The sequence below is a fragment of the Salvia splendens genome, chromosome 19 (assembly GCF_004379255.2).
Source record: "Salvia splendens isolate huo1 chromosome 19, SspV2, whole genome shotgun sequence".
Lineage (NCBI taxonomy): Eukaryota > Viridiplantae > Streptophyta > Magnoliopsida > Lamiales > Lamiaceae > Salvia > Salvia splendens.
In genome coordinates this window covers 2,704,160-2,723,813 of record NC_056050.1, presented here as the reverse complement: position 1 = coordinate 2,723,813, position 19,654 = coordinate 2,704,160, and the positions used below count along the sequence as shown (strand labels likewise).

At 33.9% G+C, this 19,654-nt stretch overlaps 2 protein-coding genes and 1 pseudogene across 2 annotated transcripts; all 3 read left to right on the top strand.

The window, feature by feature from the left end:
* The first annotated feature begins 270 nt into the window (after positions 1 to 270).
* LOC121780146 lies at positions 271 to 3,295 on the top strand. Its single transcript, XM_042177664.1, has 2 exons — positions 271 to 1,879; positions 3,236 to 3,295. The coding sequence occupies exons 1-2, from the start codon at positions 271 to 273 to the stop codon at positions 3,283 to 3,285; spliced, it is 1,659 nt and encodes a 552-aa protein (XP_042033598.1). The 3' UTR covers positions 3,286 to 3,295.
* A 3,462-nt stretch (positions 3,296 to 6,757) lies between these two features.
* On the top strand, positions 6,758 to 14,835 carry LOC121780144 (annotated as a pseudogene).
* Positions 14,836 to 17,991: 3,156 nt separating this feature from the next.
* On the top strand, positions 17,992 to 18,730 carry LOC121779410 (probable calcium-binding protein CML44). The gene has a single exon (XM_042176747.1). The coding sequence runs from the start codon at positions 18,085 to 18,087 to the stop codon at positions 18,598 to 18,600; it is 516 nt and encodes a 171-aa protein (XP_042032681.1). The 5' UTR covers positions 17,992 to 18,084; the 3' UTR covers positions 18,601 to 18,730.
* The last annotated feature ends 924 nt before the right edge of the window (positions 18,731 to 19,654 follow it).

Sequence of the window (19,654 nt, the reverse complement as noted above, 5' to 3'; positions counted from 1 at the left end):
TTCCACTACGACCTAAGTTGACAACAAAAAGTATTTGATCAAGGAGTCGGAAATCGTTACACACACTTTGTTGGTGCCTCCTGCCCGACCATCGACAATCAACAAAGGGTCAAAATTTTGTCGGAAAAGGTAGCCACAAAGTACAACGAGATGAAACCAACATAAATATTTTAGTAAATCCCAAGGGCAAAATCGTAAATAGGGGCGATAAAAACAGATTAATTTTTCAATCAAATTTTCAAAATATTCTGATATTTATTTTGGCATAATATGCAAGTCAATGATCCGCCGCCGGAGCCGCAGGAGTGCCCGGTATGCCTGCAGCTATACGACGCCACGGCAGCAATCCCTCGCGTCCTCAGCTGCGGCCACACAACCTGCGAAGTCTGCCTAAAGCTGCTCCCCCGCCCATTTCCCAACACCATCCGCTGCACCGTCTGCACCCTCCTCCTCAAATTGCCCAATTCCCTCTCTTCGCTCCCCAAGAATCTCGACCTCCTCTACTTCTCCTCCCTCCTCCAGCGCACCCGCCCCCTCGAGGAGAAGACACCAATTCCGCCGGATTTTAAAGGCGCAGAATCGGTTTATTCTCCATCTGTTTTGAAGCCGTGGCCTTACGAGTTCTATTGCAAATGGGGGAGATGGATACTCCCAAAAGACTGTATTTTGATTGGTGGGAGGCCTCTGGATGGAAAGGTTTTGTGGTGTTTTGAGAGTGATCGTGTGGTGGGGTGTGTTTTTAGCGAGAATGATCATGTGGGTCTGATTAAAGTTGGGATTTTTATGGGGGGTGAGGATGATTCTGAGATAATCAAGCCAAGCTATGAGTCGAGAATTCTGACTTTTTTGTGGGGGATGGGAGAAGATGAGAGGGATAAATTGGGGGTTGTTTTTAAAGCTTGTTTTAGAGTGAGTAGTTTGGGGAAGGCCTTTGGGTTTTGGTGTAATGAGGAGGATAGGAGCGTGTACATTGTTTGCCAGAAGCTTGCTTCGTCTAGCTTTATTGATTGTGTTTTCAATAGAAGGAAGGATGAAGAGGAGAGGCTCATTGCTGATGAAATTAGGTTTTGGGGAGTGGTTGGTGTAGAGATATGTGAGATTTTGATGCGCTTGCATTTAGAGGGGCTAACTGTTGGTTACCTGAGTTTGAATTGTCTCGGTTTCGATGATTTTGGTCGGGTGTGTGTAGACTTAAGCGAGGTTTTGAAAAGCGGTAGGAGAGTGAGCAAGAATGTGGAATTTGGTTTGAAAGATATGTTCTTGGAGCATAACGCTGTGTTTCTTTGTCCTGAGGTGTTGTTGCAGTTATTTGTGAAGGCGGGGTTTGAGTTGGATTCGCGAAATGTGTCTAAAGTCGGTCCTGTTTCAGATGTTTGGTCACTTGCGTCTTTGCTGGTTTGCGTTCTTGTTGGAAGCTCTTTTGAGGAAGAAATGGAGTCGTTCTTGCATTATGTGGTTAATGCTGTTAAAGACGAAAAGGGTTGTGATTATGATGGTTTGTACCTAGCCTGGATGGGGAAAGTTTCTGCGTTATTGAAGAGCAGACTGGGATCGGATTTTGCTTCGTTGCTGGATGTTTTGTGCAGATGTCTGGGGTTAGAACCTGGCCATCGGCCTCTTGCAACTGAGCTATGGAAATGCTTGAGGGGGCTGGTTGTTAAACCTCAGTGTGATATTGGATTCACCTTGAAAAATGAGAACAAGAATCAAGAATCGGGTGGTTATATAGTACTAGGTGATGTATGCTGCATGGTTGATGGAACGGGCCATGGCTCGAAGGGAGAAGAAGAGGCTGAGAGGGATGATGCGAGATTGAGGGTTGAAGGAGATGTAGTTGATGGGATCACTCGTGGTGATTTCAAATGTCTAGAAGTGAAAGGTCATCTTGGTTTCATCACTAATCAAATTGGTGTTTAAATTCACATTGCAACCTGCTACGACATGTTTATCTACATACTACTAAAGAACACTCTCAAATTGATGTTTAGATTCATATCATTTGGATTGATTGCCATGTGCTCCCACCCCTGAAAATCTCATAAAGGGTATAGCTTACTGTGAATAAATAGGGTCTGATCATTGTCTGTTTCTTTTGATTTGGTGATATGTTTCGAGTTTATTACCTAGCTGGGTTGATCTCACCTGAAAGGGGAAGGCTGATACTAAGTCCATATGAATATGCTTTGAAGATTTGGATTATACACAATACTAATTGATAAATAAGATTTTTTCATGGTTGAATTATATAAACAAGTCCTAGATGTTCTGACCACCTATGACAATAGTTCGCTTATTCATATATATGCTTTAAAGGGAATCATGTACTATTTGTCTTTGTGGTCCCCGTTTTTCTCAATTTTAGCTACATATGCATGTGTAAGATTGATTCTTTATGTATGTTCTGTCTTTTGTGTAGGGGGCGATAAGATAGTCAGTGTATGGTCTCTGGAGGTACACAGTTCAAATTAACTCTTCACAGAATTAAGCTGTTAAAAAAAAAGCTTAGACCATATTTTTACTGCTGAGACCAATTTCTTAGCAAAAATAGCCACTTTTATTGCAAAAACTCATCTCTGATAAGTGCCCGAGGGTCGAAATATTGGTGCCTGGTTAACTTTTACCTATATGACCTCACAGTAAATCTCATTATAGTTGATCATTATATTTGATGTTCTGATTATGTACTTTTATTGATTGCTGTGCTTATGTGGAGGGCCAAAGGTGCCCATGCTCCCCCACCAATTTCATTATTTACTATATTATATATACTTATATCAATATGACAAAGGTGGATGCCTAACTCAAGTGGTTGATTGGGGTTTGCCCTTTTCTATCAGATTCAATGTTCGAATCCCATAAGCCACAATGATCAGGATTTTTTATATTTTGTTTATTTTTAGCTTAGGATATTTTATATTTTGTTCGTTTTAGCTTCACAAAGTTCCTTTTATTTAGTCTTATCCTTAGTTTTTGCTCCAGTAACTTCAATTTTAAAGTTATTTTGCACATATTATCCATCTTTCTCGAAGTCTCCACTTAGGTTGCATTAATTTTTTGTTGATGAAGAAAGAAAAAAATATATCACAACCACGAAGAGTAAGTTGCCCCCAACTTTAAAATTCTGGCTTCGCCACTGCTTATGCGTATTATCTAATACTATCATTGACAACCTTTTCATATGCTTACAACATGAAATGATCAACTTCAGTTCATTTGACTTATGTGTTTCTTACAGGAACAGGACTACATGGAATCTACTACAGGAACGTGTCACATGTGAAATAACAAGGGCAGATTTGATGTATATTTTGGACTTAAACTAGGGTTACAAAAAATGACTTTTGGAATCATACAATTCTCTTTTTCAATCAAACAAATGGATTATAGAAAAGAATTAAAATTAGAAATTAAATCGGTACGATTAATTTTACTAAAAAATCAGTCAAGCCATGTGCAATACTATCATATCATATAGTAACTAGTTTTGCACAAAAATTATTTTATACAGTATATTTTATGGACAATTAATTTTATCCTTCTATGCTAAACAATAGTACAATACTCCATGTTTTCAGATTTATTCTTTTGTCTTTTACACATATTTTATGCAAAATGTCAATTTTTCAATCAGCGACATAATTATTATTATTATTATTATTATTATTATTATTATTATTATTATTATTATAAGAGTAAATGTCAGTTTTGATCATAAACATGTGACCAAAAAAAGAAGGACTACTTCGTCGATATTTTCCATTTGTTATGGACCTGTTTTTCAAAAAGTGAATGTTTTGGAGTAAATCCGTATTTTGATAATATAGTTAGGACCAAAATTAACCTTTTACTCTAATTATAATTTAGAGCATTGATATTACGATAAATATTTTCTTCAAAATACAATTAGGACCAAAATTAACCTTTTACTCTAATTATAATTTAGAGCATTGATATTACAATTGGACGCTGACCGTTAGAAATTGATGGTTCCAACAAAAAAAAGGACTGAATCTACAATAATAAAAATGAATTTTTGGACCAGATCTGTATTCTGGTGTATCAATTTTTAACTTTACTTGTAGATAAATAATAGTGGAATTTGGTTTTGACATTATTTTCTTGAACTTTTGGACCATATCTGTATTCTGGCGTATCAAATTTTAACTTTACTCGTAGATTAATAATAGTGGAATCTGGTTATGACATTATTTTCTTATGTAAAGTTGGTTTTTGTGTCACAGTTTTGGATTTGGAGTGTGAGGGAGGGAGCTAAGGCTGTTGAAATTGCTTCTGTCGCTAGCGCCGTGCCCACGGTATGTTAAGTGTGTACTGTCATATTTTGCATAAAATAAAGCCCATTACTATGATTATTGGGACAAAAATTTAACTGCTTCATAATTTTCTCATGGGGCCCACCCACCAAGGGGTGGAAATACGAATATCGGGTTGGGTTTGCCCTTTCCCGATATCTGATTTTACTGGTTTGGATAAAAGAAATTTTGAAATATCGGGTATTGGGTTTGGATATATGATATTTGATTTTACGGGATTGGTTATGGGTTTGGATAAAATAAATTTTGAAATATCGGGTATTGGGTTTGGATACCCGATATTTGATTTTACCGGGTTGGTTATGGGTTTGGATAAAATAAATTTTGAAATATCGGGTATTGGAGGTGTATTCGAATACCCAATTAATACCCATTTTATGTGTAAAGTATTTTTTCTGTCTATACAACATTAACGACCATCGAAGAGATAATTTAAACACAAACTGAACAATTAGAGTATGGCACACTTAAAAATACTTGATGATGGATGATGATTGCCAAGAATGATACTATTTTTTCATATTATTTGATTATTATGACTTTAGAATTATATTATTTGATTGCTTCAGTACTTTAGTTAAATGGGTAGTAATTTTTACTTTTTACATAGTCAACTCATAAAGTCAATATGTGTTAAATTAAATGCTACACATACTTTTTTTTATTTTTAATATGGATAAATATTAGACATTGCAGATTTGAAAAATAAAATAATTATGACAAAATAGTTATACTTTTCGTTGTTATATTTTGGTTTTAGCATAGAAAGAAAGGCACAAGTCGAACAATTAGATAGAAATAAAAGAATTTAACACATTTTTGTTGAAAAAGGAAGGAAGGAAAATTTTAGCTTTGGAGAATTTATTATAACCTTAATTCTTAATGATTATTAGCTTATTATCAAAATAGTTATATTTTTCGTTGTTGTATTTTGTTTTTTGCATTGAAAGGCATGCATAAGTCGCATAATTAAATAAAGAATAAAAAGATTTAACATTCAGTTCTAGTATGTCGACCCCTCCACCCACCTATATGTCTCCCATTCACTTCTAGTACAATTATGAAGATATTTATTGATGTTTCAGCATTTTGAATAAGGATCTTAAAATTAAGTTCAAAGTTAATGCATAAATTATTAATTACTGTACTTCTTATTGTACTAAAGACTTATGGGTTGAACTAGCATAGCACTTTCAGTTTAGGTTTTAGAATTATATAGTAATTGTTCTCTTGGTAACTTAATTTTAATGTAGAATGTGTTAATCTCTTTGTTAATTTTTCAGATCTTTTAATTTTAAAAAGCTTAAATAAGTCATCTATTATTTGAGTTAACATTTACTTATTTTACTCATTTTATAAAGCATGACCATGTTTAAATATATTGCAGATAATAAATGTAATAGTTTATATGTTATATTGCTACAATACAGAACCATCCAATTTCCAAATAGCTTTAAGATATATTCTCAATTTCCGATGAAAGAATGTGTCAACATTGACATAGTAAGATAATTTGTTTTGTGCAGGTTCATCACAAAAACATCATCCGCACAAGATAGAAGTATACTAAATTGTTTATTCTCATGGCCAGAAAGGTATTTCTCAAACCTATAAGAATCATGCACTTTCAACCTATTACTGTATTTTAGTAACAAATTAATAAAAGAAACATACATGTTGACCAATATATAATTATGTATTCAATTATACAAAAATATATATAAACACATAACTGTATAAATACCATTAATATATAATTGTTTATATGTGCACATTTTTGTTGTTTTCCTATCATGACCCAAATGATAGTCATGACATTGAGCATGTTGTTTATATGAGCAAGTTGTGGGGTTTAATTAGTTGGTGGCTAGGCTTGGGGTGGAGCCTTGTTGGCTCCGCCGAACAATATGTTGAGAAGTGAGGTGATTTTGTTGTTTAAAATATAGTAATTGATTAGGAGTTTGTATGGCTATCCAACCCAATAATTATCCAAACCCAAACAAAAGTACATGAATGACTAACATTATTAAGACATCTGCATTTCCAATTTTTACTGAGTTAGATAAGCTCTTTTCTAAAAGAAGTTTTTGGTTTACTTTATTGATCAGACCCCAAGGAAGATTGAACAGCAAGATCATCATTTTGATATAAAACGGCCAGTCTTGATCTTAGGTGTGTCTTATAGAGTAGGGAATGATGATGGTCTCGGAAAGTCCTACATGAAAGTCTCAACCAACATGTCATCAAACAATAAAAATGTTAATGATTTTGTGTCGTACACCGGCTTTCAAAATGACTATGATTGGTATATGAGACAACGGAGATTCAGAGAATTTGAAAACACCGTGGAGGTCATAAACTTTGACCAAGAGAATTCGATTATCATCACAGAAAAAATTGATTTGAGTTTGAATGATTGACTCAAGATGAAATTGTTGGAGGATAAATCGGGTCAGGGTGATGCAAAGAAATGGAAGAAGAGTGCAGTTAAATATTACTGTGATTCAAATGATTCCAGCATTTGGTGGAACACAATCAAGGATGACTTTAAATCTATTGTTGGCCCCATTGTTCGTGGTCTTAGAGCACTCCACGCTAAGGAAAAATCTCACGGAAATCTGTTAAATGGAGTAGCAATCAAAAAGACACAAGACAATACTCTGAAGGGAATCTTGTTTAATATGACAAGTGATTCGGGAAACAGTTCTAGTAGAGAAAAGCGGACTCAAGACATCATCAGCGACCTGAATGAGTTAATAAGATGGGTGCTATCGTATCCGTTCTTACAGAAAACTCCTCCTTACTCCATTCCAAAATTTGTGGAAGATTGTGAGAAGTTATGCTTTTTGCAACTAGATCACTGGTAATATTAATATTTGTTCCATAGTTATTTTAATATTTCAAAATCTGGCCCATTTCACCGATGAGCTAGAACCCAAGTTGTAGAAATTAAATGTTATATTATTACATATTATCTGAATTTATAAAGTTATTTTTAATTATTGAAAATTAACACTAGTACTAAATAACATGTAGTTTGAAATTATTGGCCCACAAAATACAGCCTATTTCACCGGAGAAGCTAAAAACATACCCCTCCGTCCCGAGTAAAAATTTAGTGGACTAGGCATACCAAGTTCACATGATGATGTGGTATGTCGTACTAACAATTAATAGACAAATGGCATTATAAAGAATCTTATTTCCAACAAGATATGCAAATTAAACACATTAAATTTTTTATGAAAAAATTATATCCTCAAATATGGAAACTATCCAAAAAATTGGAAATCCTATACATAATTATAAACTCGTAGTGTACTAGTATATTCCTATAATTTTTCTACGTATTTTTTATCTGTAATCATCTTTTCAATTTAATGGCATTGCTTATATTTTTCTTATTAAATATGCTGAAAAATAGATATAATAGTATGATATTTAACTTAAATTTGTCACCTTCATTTTCATTATATATTTTTTATGTATAAAAAAATCATCAAACACAATCATAACCTAAATTAATTAGCACAATAATTATATGAATAATTTTATAGTTTAGCTCTTATTTTATTTTATTGTTGCACATCATTGATTAATTACAAGAATTATTATATGGTATATTGAAAAGAAAAGTAGTTGCCATGCGTAGCATAAATAAAAGTCCATTTATGATTGTGTATTAGGAAGTCCAAAACATAATATATTTTGAAAGCTAGGAACTTGGCTCCTGAATTTGGCTATATTCTGGGATACGTGGGACACGATAAATTTTATGAGGACTGTTAACCGCATGATATGCAATAATGAATGCATAAAGTTAAATCTTGTTAATTTTTTTACCTCTGGTTGGATGCAACGAGTTAATGATTCTGGAAATGGAAAGTTGATATATGTCTTGAATCATGGAAATAGTTCTTACTCCGATGAAGGGATTGACAAACTTCGTTTTTGGCAAAATTGCATAAAACATGTATGATGGAGTACAATTCTGCATATCTGTACATAATTACTACTATAAAAAAGTTTAACATTTGAATATTTATTTTTGTATGTGTGTTACAGATAAGATTGCAGATTGACACAAGCATAGATTTGGCCATCCATGAAAGTGTTATGTAAGTCCTTCTTGAATTGTTTAGGGAGGTTGTGTGTGCCTTTGATGATTACATGGTTGAAAGAGAGGCAAAGACTTCGTAAGTTTTAATTTACATTTTTGGCTTTGAGAATGTTTATTTCATTCATTATTATCTTGTGCAGGTGTAACAAAACGTATGCTGTATTTGCGGATATGCGTTGGACCTGATTGATCAGATGTTTTTGGTAATTTTCATTTGTTGGCATAATGTGTAAAACTTTATAATTCATTTGTATTTACGAATTAACTTTTGACATAACAGATGGAAGCTTGACTTGCTTATGAACCTGTCAAGAAAGCACTTATTTTTGGTGTAGCTGCTGCAGCGTGTTCACTAACTATGCTTCATCTCAGTGGAAGGGCCTGAATTTCTCAAAAAAGCACATATGGCAGCTTTAGTCTTTATAGTTTCTCCTATTATTGCTTTGTAGGATTTAAATCTTTTATTAAGACTGCCGAAAAATTACTGTTCTTGAATGCTTTTAGAATTGCATTTTGACTGTGAAACTGGAAAGATGTAATCGTTTATTGAACAAGGCTTCTTTCAATTGAATCTTGACTTTTATGTTGGTGTTATGTACTACTTAAATTGTAAGCATTCTGTTTCAGCCAAATCCTAAGGTTGTTTCAATGGTTGAGTCCATGTCCACTTGCGATTCTTTGAGAATCCCTGATGCCGAGTATGTGGATAATAATGACCTAGCTGCAATGGATTCCATTGAGAGAAAGGTTTCAGGTTTGTGCTTTGGTATGTGAATTTGCTTGATCTATAATGCTTTGAGGAAGCAAATTTTAAAGCATGTCTGCTATTATCTTTGCAGAGGTTATATACAAGTGAGATGCGGTGGCAGCACTTGAGGTAGTTTGAGTTTGTTAATCAGTGACAGTTACTTATTCATTTTAGTATTTTGTTAGGCAAAGAAAAGGCCTTCTGCTGGCTTCATGGAGAGAGTGCAAAAGGATATCAATGCCAGCATGCGAGCAATTCTCATCGATTGGCTTATTGAAGTTCATTTTCATTTCCTACCATGTCAATGAAGTTTGTTGATCCAGTTTATACAAGTATTCATTTCTTGGAAAAATGCTTGTAACCATGAATACAGACCGGGCACGTTGTACCTGAATTTGAACTATACTGATCGTTATCTCTCTGGAATTTTCATGGATAAACAAAGATTACATCTGTTAAGGAAGAGGTACTCTTCAACTCTCACATCCCGTCAAATCTCTTAGCAAATATTTAAGGAAGAGGTGTTGATGATGATGGCAAGCGTGCGTTTTTTGATCAGGTCGTTAGCTACAGTGCTGTGATTGCTTTACCTGCCTTTGAATTGATTATGAATTGGCTTTTCAACTTTGGATGAAACTTAGGTTTGGGTTTAGCATTTTGGTTATTCTCCATTCCAGAGATCAGACTTCATCAATTTGAGTTCTTTCTTTATGTATTATTAGAAAAAAAATTGGTGCGTTAAGTATAACAATTGAATATGCAGAGATCCTTCAAATTTAGATCACAAAATTGACACATGAGTTTTGAACATTTATAGTGAAGTGATCTCTAACGGACACCTATAGTTTTACATTTTCTACTAATATTTTGTACCTTTTGCTAAATGAGGATTTTTTTTTTAACTAGAGCTGATTTTTCATGTTTGTTGGTTCTGATAAAGTTTTTGGCACTTAGTCTTTTGTCTTTTGATGATCTTGTAGGTTTCTCGTCTTAATGCAAGTTACCCTGGTGGCCTAGCCTCTTACATCACAACTGCTTGGGAACTTTTGGCGGACTCAAAGGCTGGAAAGAACCCCTCTGATGGGTTTTCTCCTTCAGTAAGTTAGATTTTCCTCGACTGATATGCTAAAGAGTTGACATATGCGGATTCTTTCTTTTCTATGGAATTTAAGAGGAACTTTGTGTTTTCATTACTCCTTGATCTTGACTGGATTCAAATATCTTCCCTCCAACAAACTGCCGGGTTTTTTTGAGGAATCCCTTGAACTGTAGATTTAGTTTTGCTTCTTCAGTTGGCAACGTAACCTGTTTTATCACTTAATCTTGAGAGTGGGTGTGCTCACTAAATATTGTCTTCACCTGATTTTTTTCATATGTTGTGCATGAAACTTTGGGAAACATAGGTACCATCAGGAGAAATTTTGAATTTCGGTGATGAAAATTTCATTCAATTTGAGAATGCGGGTGTTCGTGAGGCAAGGAAGGCTGCATTTGTCCTTGTTGCTGGGGGGCTTGGTGAGCGTCTTGGCTACTATGATGGTATAAAGGTAAGACATTGATGGAAGTAGTGTAATTGTTCCATTAAATTATGCAATTGTTTCTGGTGTTAATCATTCTATTTGATGTTCTGATTATGAAATTTTATTGATTGCTGTGCTTATGTGTATTATCTAATACTATCATTGACAACCTTTTCATATGCTTACAACAGGAAATGATCAACTTCAGTTCATTTGACTTATAATTATTCTACCCCTTGCAGGTGGCTCTGCCATTAGAATCTACTACAGGAACGTGTTTCTTACAGCACTACATTTTCATTAATTTGTATTCTTACAAATTTAGGTGAAGGACCAACCGAAATTCCTTTGGTCATTATGACGTCTGATGATACTCATTCACGTACCACAAAGCTCTTAGAGGATAATGCTTATTTTGGGATGAAACCTTCCCAAGTAAAAATGATGAAGCAGGTGATTTTCTGCAAAATTATCAACTCCTATAATTTAGTGAAGTTTAAACTGCTTTGAACTTAACCTTTAACTTCATTGCTTCCTTTGGATATTCCAGGAGAAAGTTGCTTGTTTAGATGATAATGATGCTAGGCTGGCTGTGGATCCAAATAATAAGTTCCAAATTCAGGTGTCTTTTCTTTTGCATATCAATCTTATGAACCAAATAATGTAATAGCTTATTTCAGATGTGCAACTGTTATTGGAATGTTGTCCAACTCTTCTACAGACAAAGCCTCATGGTCATGGTGATGTTCATTTACTTCTCTATTCAACAGGTCTTCTTAAAGAATGGTATAAACATGGTTTCTTGTTTTGATGCTAGTGGTTTTTTCTCCATCATGTTCAAATCTTTATTTATGATTCATCCTCTGTTCTACATTCCAGGCACGCTGCTGGACGCAAATGGGTTTTATTTTTCCAAGATACTAATGGTCTTCTATTCAAGGTTCGGTTGAAACGTTAATTTTTGGAGCTAATTATTCTTGTTATTGTGTATAGTTTTATGAATGTCTATTTTCATGTTTAATTTGTTCACATTTCTTGATCCACCATTACAGGCAGTTCCATCTGCATTGGGTGTCAGTGCCATCAAAGAGTACCATGTTAATTCTCTTGCAGTTTCCCGCAAAGCTAAGGAAGCTATTGGAGGAATTACTAAGCTCACTCATAAAGATTTTGATATTGTATGCTCATCATTAAGGGTGATATATTAAGTAGAAATCACATGCTTGCGTTGGGAATTAGCTTTTCTGCAGCCTCTTTTTGTGGATATTTCTTCCTATTAATGAATAGACAAAGTCTTAACAGTTACCATGCAATCTAACACATCATCCATTATTCCCTCCTAAAAGAGAAGAATACATAGTCTGCCTTTTATGCTCCTGACATTTTATTCCAGATTGTCTTCATCATTAATTAAGCTAGCTTTCGATTGCTATAATAACATTATTTGGCGACTCTCTTATACCATTCTATTGACACATTGAAGCATAAATTTTGGTCATGGAGGTCAATGGTGATCAATGTGGAATACAATCAACTTGATCCGTCAGGGTATCCTGATGGTGATGTGAACAACGAAACAGGATATTCTAACAGTGTTAGTGTGACGAGTGTATATATATCGTCCGAAACTATTGTGTTTACCTTTGTTATACTATTTCAGATAATCTAACAGTGTTAGTGTGACGAGTAATGATATCATGCGGTTTTCAATAATGCCTATAGTTGATCTAGCAGTGTTAGTGTGATGAGTCATGAAGTCGTCCAAAATAATGCATTTGCATATCTAGTATTCTGAATATTTTATTTTACATTTTCTTATGTAGTTGATTTTTGAAATTGGCCCTTATCTGGAAGAACTTTCAAAAAACAGGTGGTTCTATCAAGGAATTTGTTAATCCAAAGTGAGCTATCTCTCTTACATCGCCTTTATATTTCTTCTCTGCTTCAAGGGAGCCCTTCCAGGGTCTTGTGAACTTGCTGTGATTTTAATAATTTACTTTCTGCTTCAGATACAAAGATTCTACTAAAACAGCTTTCAAATCATCTACTCGGCTGGAATGTATGAAGCTAGAGTTGGATTTACTGTAAGCATAACCCCTAAATTCTAAAATTTCAAGAATCTTTTTTCTTTGTTCCTAATGCCCTCTGCTGTAAGTTCTGGCTTTGACATAACAAATATGTGGTTTATACTATTCAGGTAATGGAAGCTTGGCTTGCTTATGCACCTGTCAAGAATAACCCTGAGGATGCGGCTAAGGTATGACTATATATTTATCTTAGCATTATCAGGTAACAATGTTGAAATCTGATATATTATTTCAGAAGTAAATTGTGTATTTATTGTTTAGAGATAATTATTTAAATATAACCTATGCTCTGATCATATACATAAGTGGGAACAAAATTCAGAAATAAGAGCTTTGCATACAAATTTGGATTTCTCCAGTATTACTTCATTGGCTGCAAATGCCTTACCTTCTGCTCGAACACCAAACGAAAGAGGACACAGTCTCGTATACAAAAATCTTCTGTAGCATGACCTGTTTCAACATTTTACACTCTATGAACTCGGAAATTTGCCATTGTTTCATTTATCCTTCGGCTGACTGAATGAGACAAAATGAGAACTTCCTACTTGAAGTTATTGAAGTTACACTATTCTGTCCTACAGTGGGACTCTAGAAAATATGCGAGGATAGACAATTTGTTCCACAAATTCTCTTTACTATTTATTAGTTAACCTCAATCATCTTTCCATGCAGAAACTCTTGTAAACTGCTTTTGTGCTTTATGCATGATATAACTTGAAAATGTTTTGGATCTCACTCGTAAGGTACCTAAAGGCAATCCATATCACAGTGCTACTTCCGGGGAGATGGCTATATATAAGGCAAACAGCCTTATTTTGAGAGAGGTATTATACTGAAAATTCCTAAACATATAAAGGTTTATCCGTAATCTTGTTTCCTCTACCATGGAGTAACAAACTGCGTACTCTTACGAAATCTAGCCGCTACAAATTATACCATGAATCATTTTTTTACCAGATGGTCATTGTTTCTTACATTTTCCCTAAGCATATAAAGGTTTATACGTAAACATTATTTTATGGTCATGAATCAAAAATATGTTTTGCAATGATGTAGTTCTTTTAGATTCTTCCCACCAATAAATTAATATTTCTGTTCTTCATTTACCCTTCAAGTGATTGCTCATTGTGGATATCAATGATTTTTTCCTTGTATGCATAAGAGAAAACAATATCTCACAAAACTGGATTGCTATTTGGTTCATTACCCATAAGTATCTTAGCTTTACCAAAGAATTAAAGCTCTTCTCATTACCAATCTGTTGTTTGAGCTTGCAACTGAACATGCTGTTGCATTATCAGGCTGGTTTCAAGGTGAATGACCCAGTTCAAGATGTATTCAATGGGCAGGAGGTGGACGTATGGCCTCGTATTGCATGGAGTCCTAAATGGGGGCTTACATTCTCGTATTACCGGAAGGAAGATCTACCATTGCCATTAAGGGCCAAAGCATCTTTCTCCAGGATCTTGCCTTGGATGGAGCTCTAGTTATCGATGCTGTTGACGATGCTGAGGTATGTTACAGTAAATCTCACAATTGCCAACAACGGCTCTTTTTGACGATACAAGGAACCTGAACCTGATCACTGGTCATTTTCACAACAGGTTAAAGTAGGAGCAACTGTGCACAACGCCGGATGGGCCATTGAAAAAGTCGATTACAAGGATACTTCAGTGCCCGAAGAAGTGAGGATCAGAGGTTTCAAAATTATCAAAGTGGAGCAGTTGGAGAAGACATACAACGAGCCCGGAAAGTATTCATTAAGCCCCTGAGATCTGATTCAGATATCGGATATCGAATATAGAGGTCTGTCTTCAACTACTTGCATGATTCAATCTTTGTATGATTTTTGTAACATTATATACATCAAATAAATTCTTGGGGCATCTGTAACTGATCAGAGAGTTAGTTAGTTAGGTGGGATTTTGATGATTCATGCTTTTGAATATAGAATAATGGAAGAAAATTAGACCCTATCTAGGCTGACTGCAATTGTTTGGATCCCATTTCTGTGATATTTCTCCAATTTCGTGTGGCTTATTTTTCTACTTCACTTGTTTAAAAAAGTCTAATTTTAGAATTGACTTGTATGAAATTAAAGTTTATTTTGTGTTTGTGTTCTTTCCTCCCCATTTTTCTTGTTATAATTCCACATCGTATTGACTATGCTAGCTATTTAAATATCTAAAAGTCTTGATTTTGGGGCATCAAGGGTTGGAATTTTATTTGAACTGGATCCAAATTAAATTTGCTTTTTAAATATTACTAATATAATTTTGCTAGAAAAGTAAATCATGATGTGGGAAATCTGTAATCTTGTTTCATCAATTTTCACTAAACGAGTTTGATGTTTGAACAATGAAATTCAACTATGAATCTACAAAAACGTGTTGTTAACTTTTGACAATGTTCTTTTCCTGCAACCGTTAGGAAAACACCCTTCGAGCGTGTAACATTCAAATTGTGTTATATTTACAAGTTAAATGCCTAAAAATATGCTTGACTTGACACATTTTGTATCGTACAAGATATATCTAATACTAGTACTTGGTCTGTACTCCCTCCGTCCAAGAATAAGAATAAGAGTCTCATTTCTTTACGGCACGAAATTTAAGAAATATTAAAAAAAATGAGTAGAAGAAAGTTAGTGGAATATGTGTCTTATTTGTATATATTAGTTTCAAATGATATGTGAGTGAAATGTATAAGTGGAATGTGGGGTCTCTTTACCATTTATGATAATTATGAACCGGGACTCCTATTCACCGACGGACTAAAATAGAGAAATGAGACTCTTATTCGCGGACGGAGAAGGGTATTATATTATATTATTATTTGCAACTATACTCCAAGTAATTTTAGAATAAACTATGAGAAGATGAAATTGTAGTGGTTTAGACAACTTTAGAATAAAAAAATTATTATTGCCAATGAAATAAAAATATACTCACTGTTGTAGTATAAACTTAAAGAGACAAAATTCAAAATTTACGTGGTTTACCAATGTTGTGTTGACTACGTCCACGACAGGAAACAGAGAACAGATTATATTTAGATTGTTTCACATTACAGAGTTATGTGCCCTACTTCTGTATAAATAAGCACAGAAACGGCGGGCTAGGCCCAATATAACAAATAAGGCCTAAAACAGAAACATATCATAGCATCGACCCCCGTTTGACTAGCAGCAAACTATACAGATTCTAGGCATACTAACACTCATAATCTAACTCTCCAAGTAATTTTAAAAGTCAAATTAAAATTCGTTTGATAAGTTATTACTATTTGACAATATAAAAATGATTTAGATATTATTATAATAAACATTACTATTATTTTGATAATTAAGAAAAGGAGTATCTCAGCAAAGTTAAGAAACAAGAATTCTACTTATATTTGCACTATTTTCCTTGTTAACAAGATTTTTATCACTTTTCTTACTCCTATTAACGAAAAAATCAAATAAATATGAGTTTAAAATTTTAAAATCAAATTACTTTCTTAGAAGAGCTTAAGAAACGAACCCTGAACAGCTGAACTTATTGCTAGAGATGATATGTAAAATCTCATAAATTCGTTCGATATATTAAAATGGCATAAATATATTATTGTCCATTTTTATCGCCTATAATGACAACGATTGAATACTAACGTCAATATTATAAATGTACATCCTTATCACGTTGACTTATGTAGTTCATATGCACTTTCCATTTCTCAAACAATGTAGGAGTAGTAATTTTGTACTACCTCCGTCTAAGTGTGATTCGGCACGAGTTTTAAGAAATGTAAATGAAAGTGGATTGAAAAAGTTAGTGGAGTAAATGGTCTCACTTTATATATTAGTTTTATAATGAAATGTGTGTGAAATGAGTTAGTGGAATGTGAGGTTTACTTACCATTTATAGTAAAAGTGAAAGTAGACTCTTATTATGGGACAGACTAAAATGGCAAATGTGGATACTTAATGTGGGACGGAGCTAGTAACCTTTTATAATTTTATACCGTACTTATTTGACGGCGTGCCACCCACTTAACAAATTCATTTTTTTTTCATTCTTGCCTAATTTAATACACCTTTCTTTAGGAAGCCTAATTTGACATAGTTAACACATTTTAGAAATTGTAAACATAATCTTATTTTGTTCCGTATTTGTTAAAAAAGTTTATAAGCTTTTGAATCCTAATGATTTGTATAGAAACTTATAATGAATCCTAATGATTTGTATAGAAACTTATAATGAATCCTAATGAAATGTATACAAATTTATAAAATGAAACTATAAGTCGTGAAAATATTTGGATAGTAGAACTTATACTAGAAAGAGAAAATGTAACAAAAAATGAAATTCAAAGTGTATATATTAAAAATAACAGATTATATTAGAGTTACTAATATAAAAATCTGCTGTCTGTAAGATTGAATTGGAGCTATCGAAATTATATTTTGGAGAATTTATAATATGGTGAAATAATCAAAACGAATTTATTAGTCATAAATAGCAGGGACTAATTTTGGTGAATTAAAAACTAAACAATATACACTATTTTTTTCCGTAGACTAATGAATATGGACTAATTTTGGTGAACGAATTGAAGTACAGTATTGTTTTTCCTAAGCATCAAAATGAAAAAAAAAATATTACTTTCTCCGTCCTAAAGAAATATATATACATTTTTGGAACCGCAGAAAAATTGACACATTAGGATATAGAGAGAAAGAAAAAGTTAAGAAATATATATACATTTTTGGAACCGCAGAAATATTGACACATTAGGATATAGAGAGAAGAAAAAGTTATTGAAACATTAGAAAAATTCTATTTAAAATACTAGTTCTTCCCATGAATATGTGTCCCATGTATTTCTTTTCGATGTATTAGTTATTACACGTCTTATTTATCTATTACTACTACAATATTTACTAAGCAAAACTTGCATTCCACCAATTTATTCTATCACATCTCAAATTTTGAAAGCTCTTGAAGGATCACTTGACTTGATTATTCCGAACTAGAAAAAACATGGCAACAAACAAAAAGTAGAATGAAACAACTACAGAAATTTCTCTATAACTAAAATCCCTTTTTATTCCTTCTTCGATTTTTCCCATAAAAAATATTCTTCAAATGACCGTTACACACGCATTCCAATCATTGAAATAAAACACATTTTCATTTTTCCCTCCCCTTATAAAAACCATTTATCACACATTAATCCCTCCCAAATCAAACAAGAAATTCATCTTCATCTTCTTCTTCATCGTTTACGAGTAATGTCTCCGATGATCCATGCAGACGATCTCCACCGAATCTTCAAAAACTTGGACAAGAAAAACAAAGGCGCAGTCTGCATTGCTGAGCTGCACGGCCTCCTCGGCCAAATCGGGGTCCACAGGACCCCCGAGGAGCTCGAGAAGTTCGTGGGGCGCACCACCCTCGACTACTTCGAGTTCCTCTTCTTCTACGAGGCCATGGTCAAGGCCTCGAAACCAGAACACGAACACAAGCACGAGCAAGATCTTCGCAGGGCGTTCGAGGTCTTCGACTTGAACGGCGACGGCTACATCTCGTCGGAGGAGCTGCGGAGCGTGCTCTCCCGATTAGGCCTGCTCGACGAGAAGCGCGGTGGCGCCGACGATTGCAAGTGCATGATCGGCGTCTACGACGACAACTCCGACGGCGTTTTGGATTTTCACGAGTTTAAGAATATGATGTCTGTCGCGGATTCAGGAAATGAAACTCGTGTGGTCAGACATGAGGCAGACAAGGCCTTAGTTGACCGAATTTAATAGAATTTTCCGATTTTTCTTAGATTCAATTTGTTTGGAGCATTGGTTTGATTAGTTAATAGTCGGCGGAATTGTGTTACTTTTTTTTGGCAGTGTTTAGATTACTAATTCAACTTTTATTGTTTGTTTTTGTTGTCCTACTTTAGTCAACTGTGACACATGCATTTACATGAATGTATATAGGAAATTATTAAATAGAACCGCATTTTTGACAATATAATTAGAATACGTACTAAATATATAATCAAAATATGAATTTGGCTCAAAATATTTACTTTTTGAAAAACAGATCCATAACAAATGAAAATGTCGACGAAGTAGTCCTTATTAACGATTCCGTCAAAAAACTAACGGTCAACGCAACTGCACAGTGGCGTGACCGTTTGTTTTTTGACGGAACCATAAAAATAGAACCACTCCAACAAAGATTTAATCTGTTATGTACCTGTTTTTCAAAAAGTAAATATTTTCTTCATCTAGCTAAGACTGATTTCATTACCATCCCAGATAACTAATTGGTGGTGGATGAAAACAACACTATTTCTTGTATAATTAAAGTGAATGCACACATGCTTAGCCTAATGATATAGCTTTGTAATGGTTCTTTAATAGTAGTAATTTCAACTCTACCAAACAATGAAAACTCCACCAAACACACACTATAACTCTATAACGGCATTTAAGGTGTCATTTACTCCACGTTGGACTAATGATTAATTATTAAGTTAAAATTGACATATAATCATATATAATACCAGCTGAATTGGTCTATTTTTTCTTGGAAGAATTGATTATTTCGTAGTACTACTATTTAAATAATTATTTATGATGATTTAATTACCGGTTTCCACGTTTGTAGGATTTGTGCAAATAATAACCTTTCAAAGAGCAATGAGTCATATGTCCCTAATAAATAGGAACACACCTTCCCACGTTTGCAGCTCTACCTCAATAATTCAATAATTTATAGCACTGCTGACACATGGAAATAATTATAGTTTGATTAATAATTTCTTGTTACGCATCGTTCTATATATTCGAATAATTCAACTCA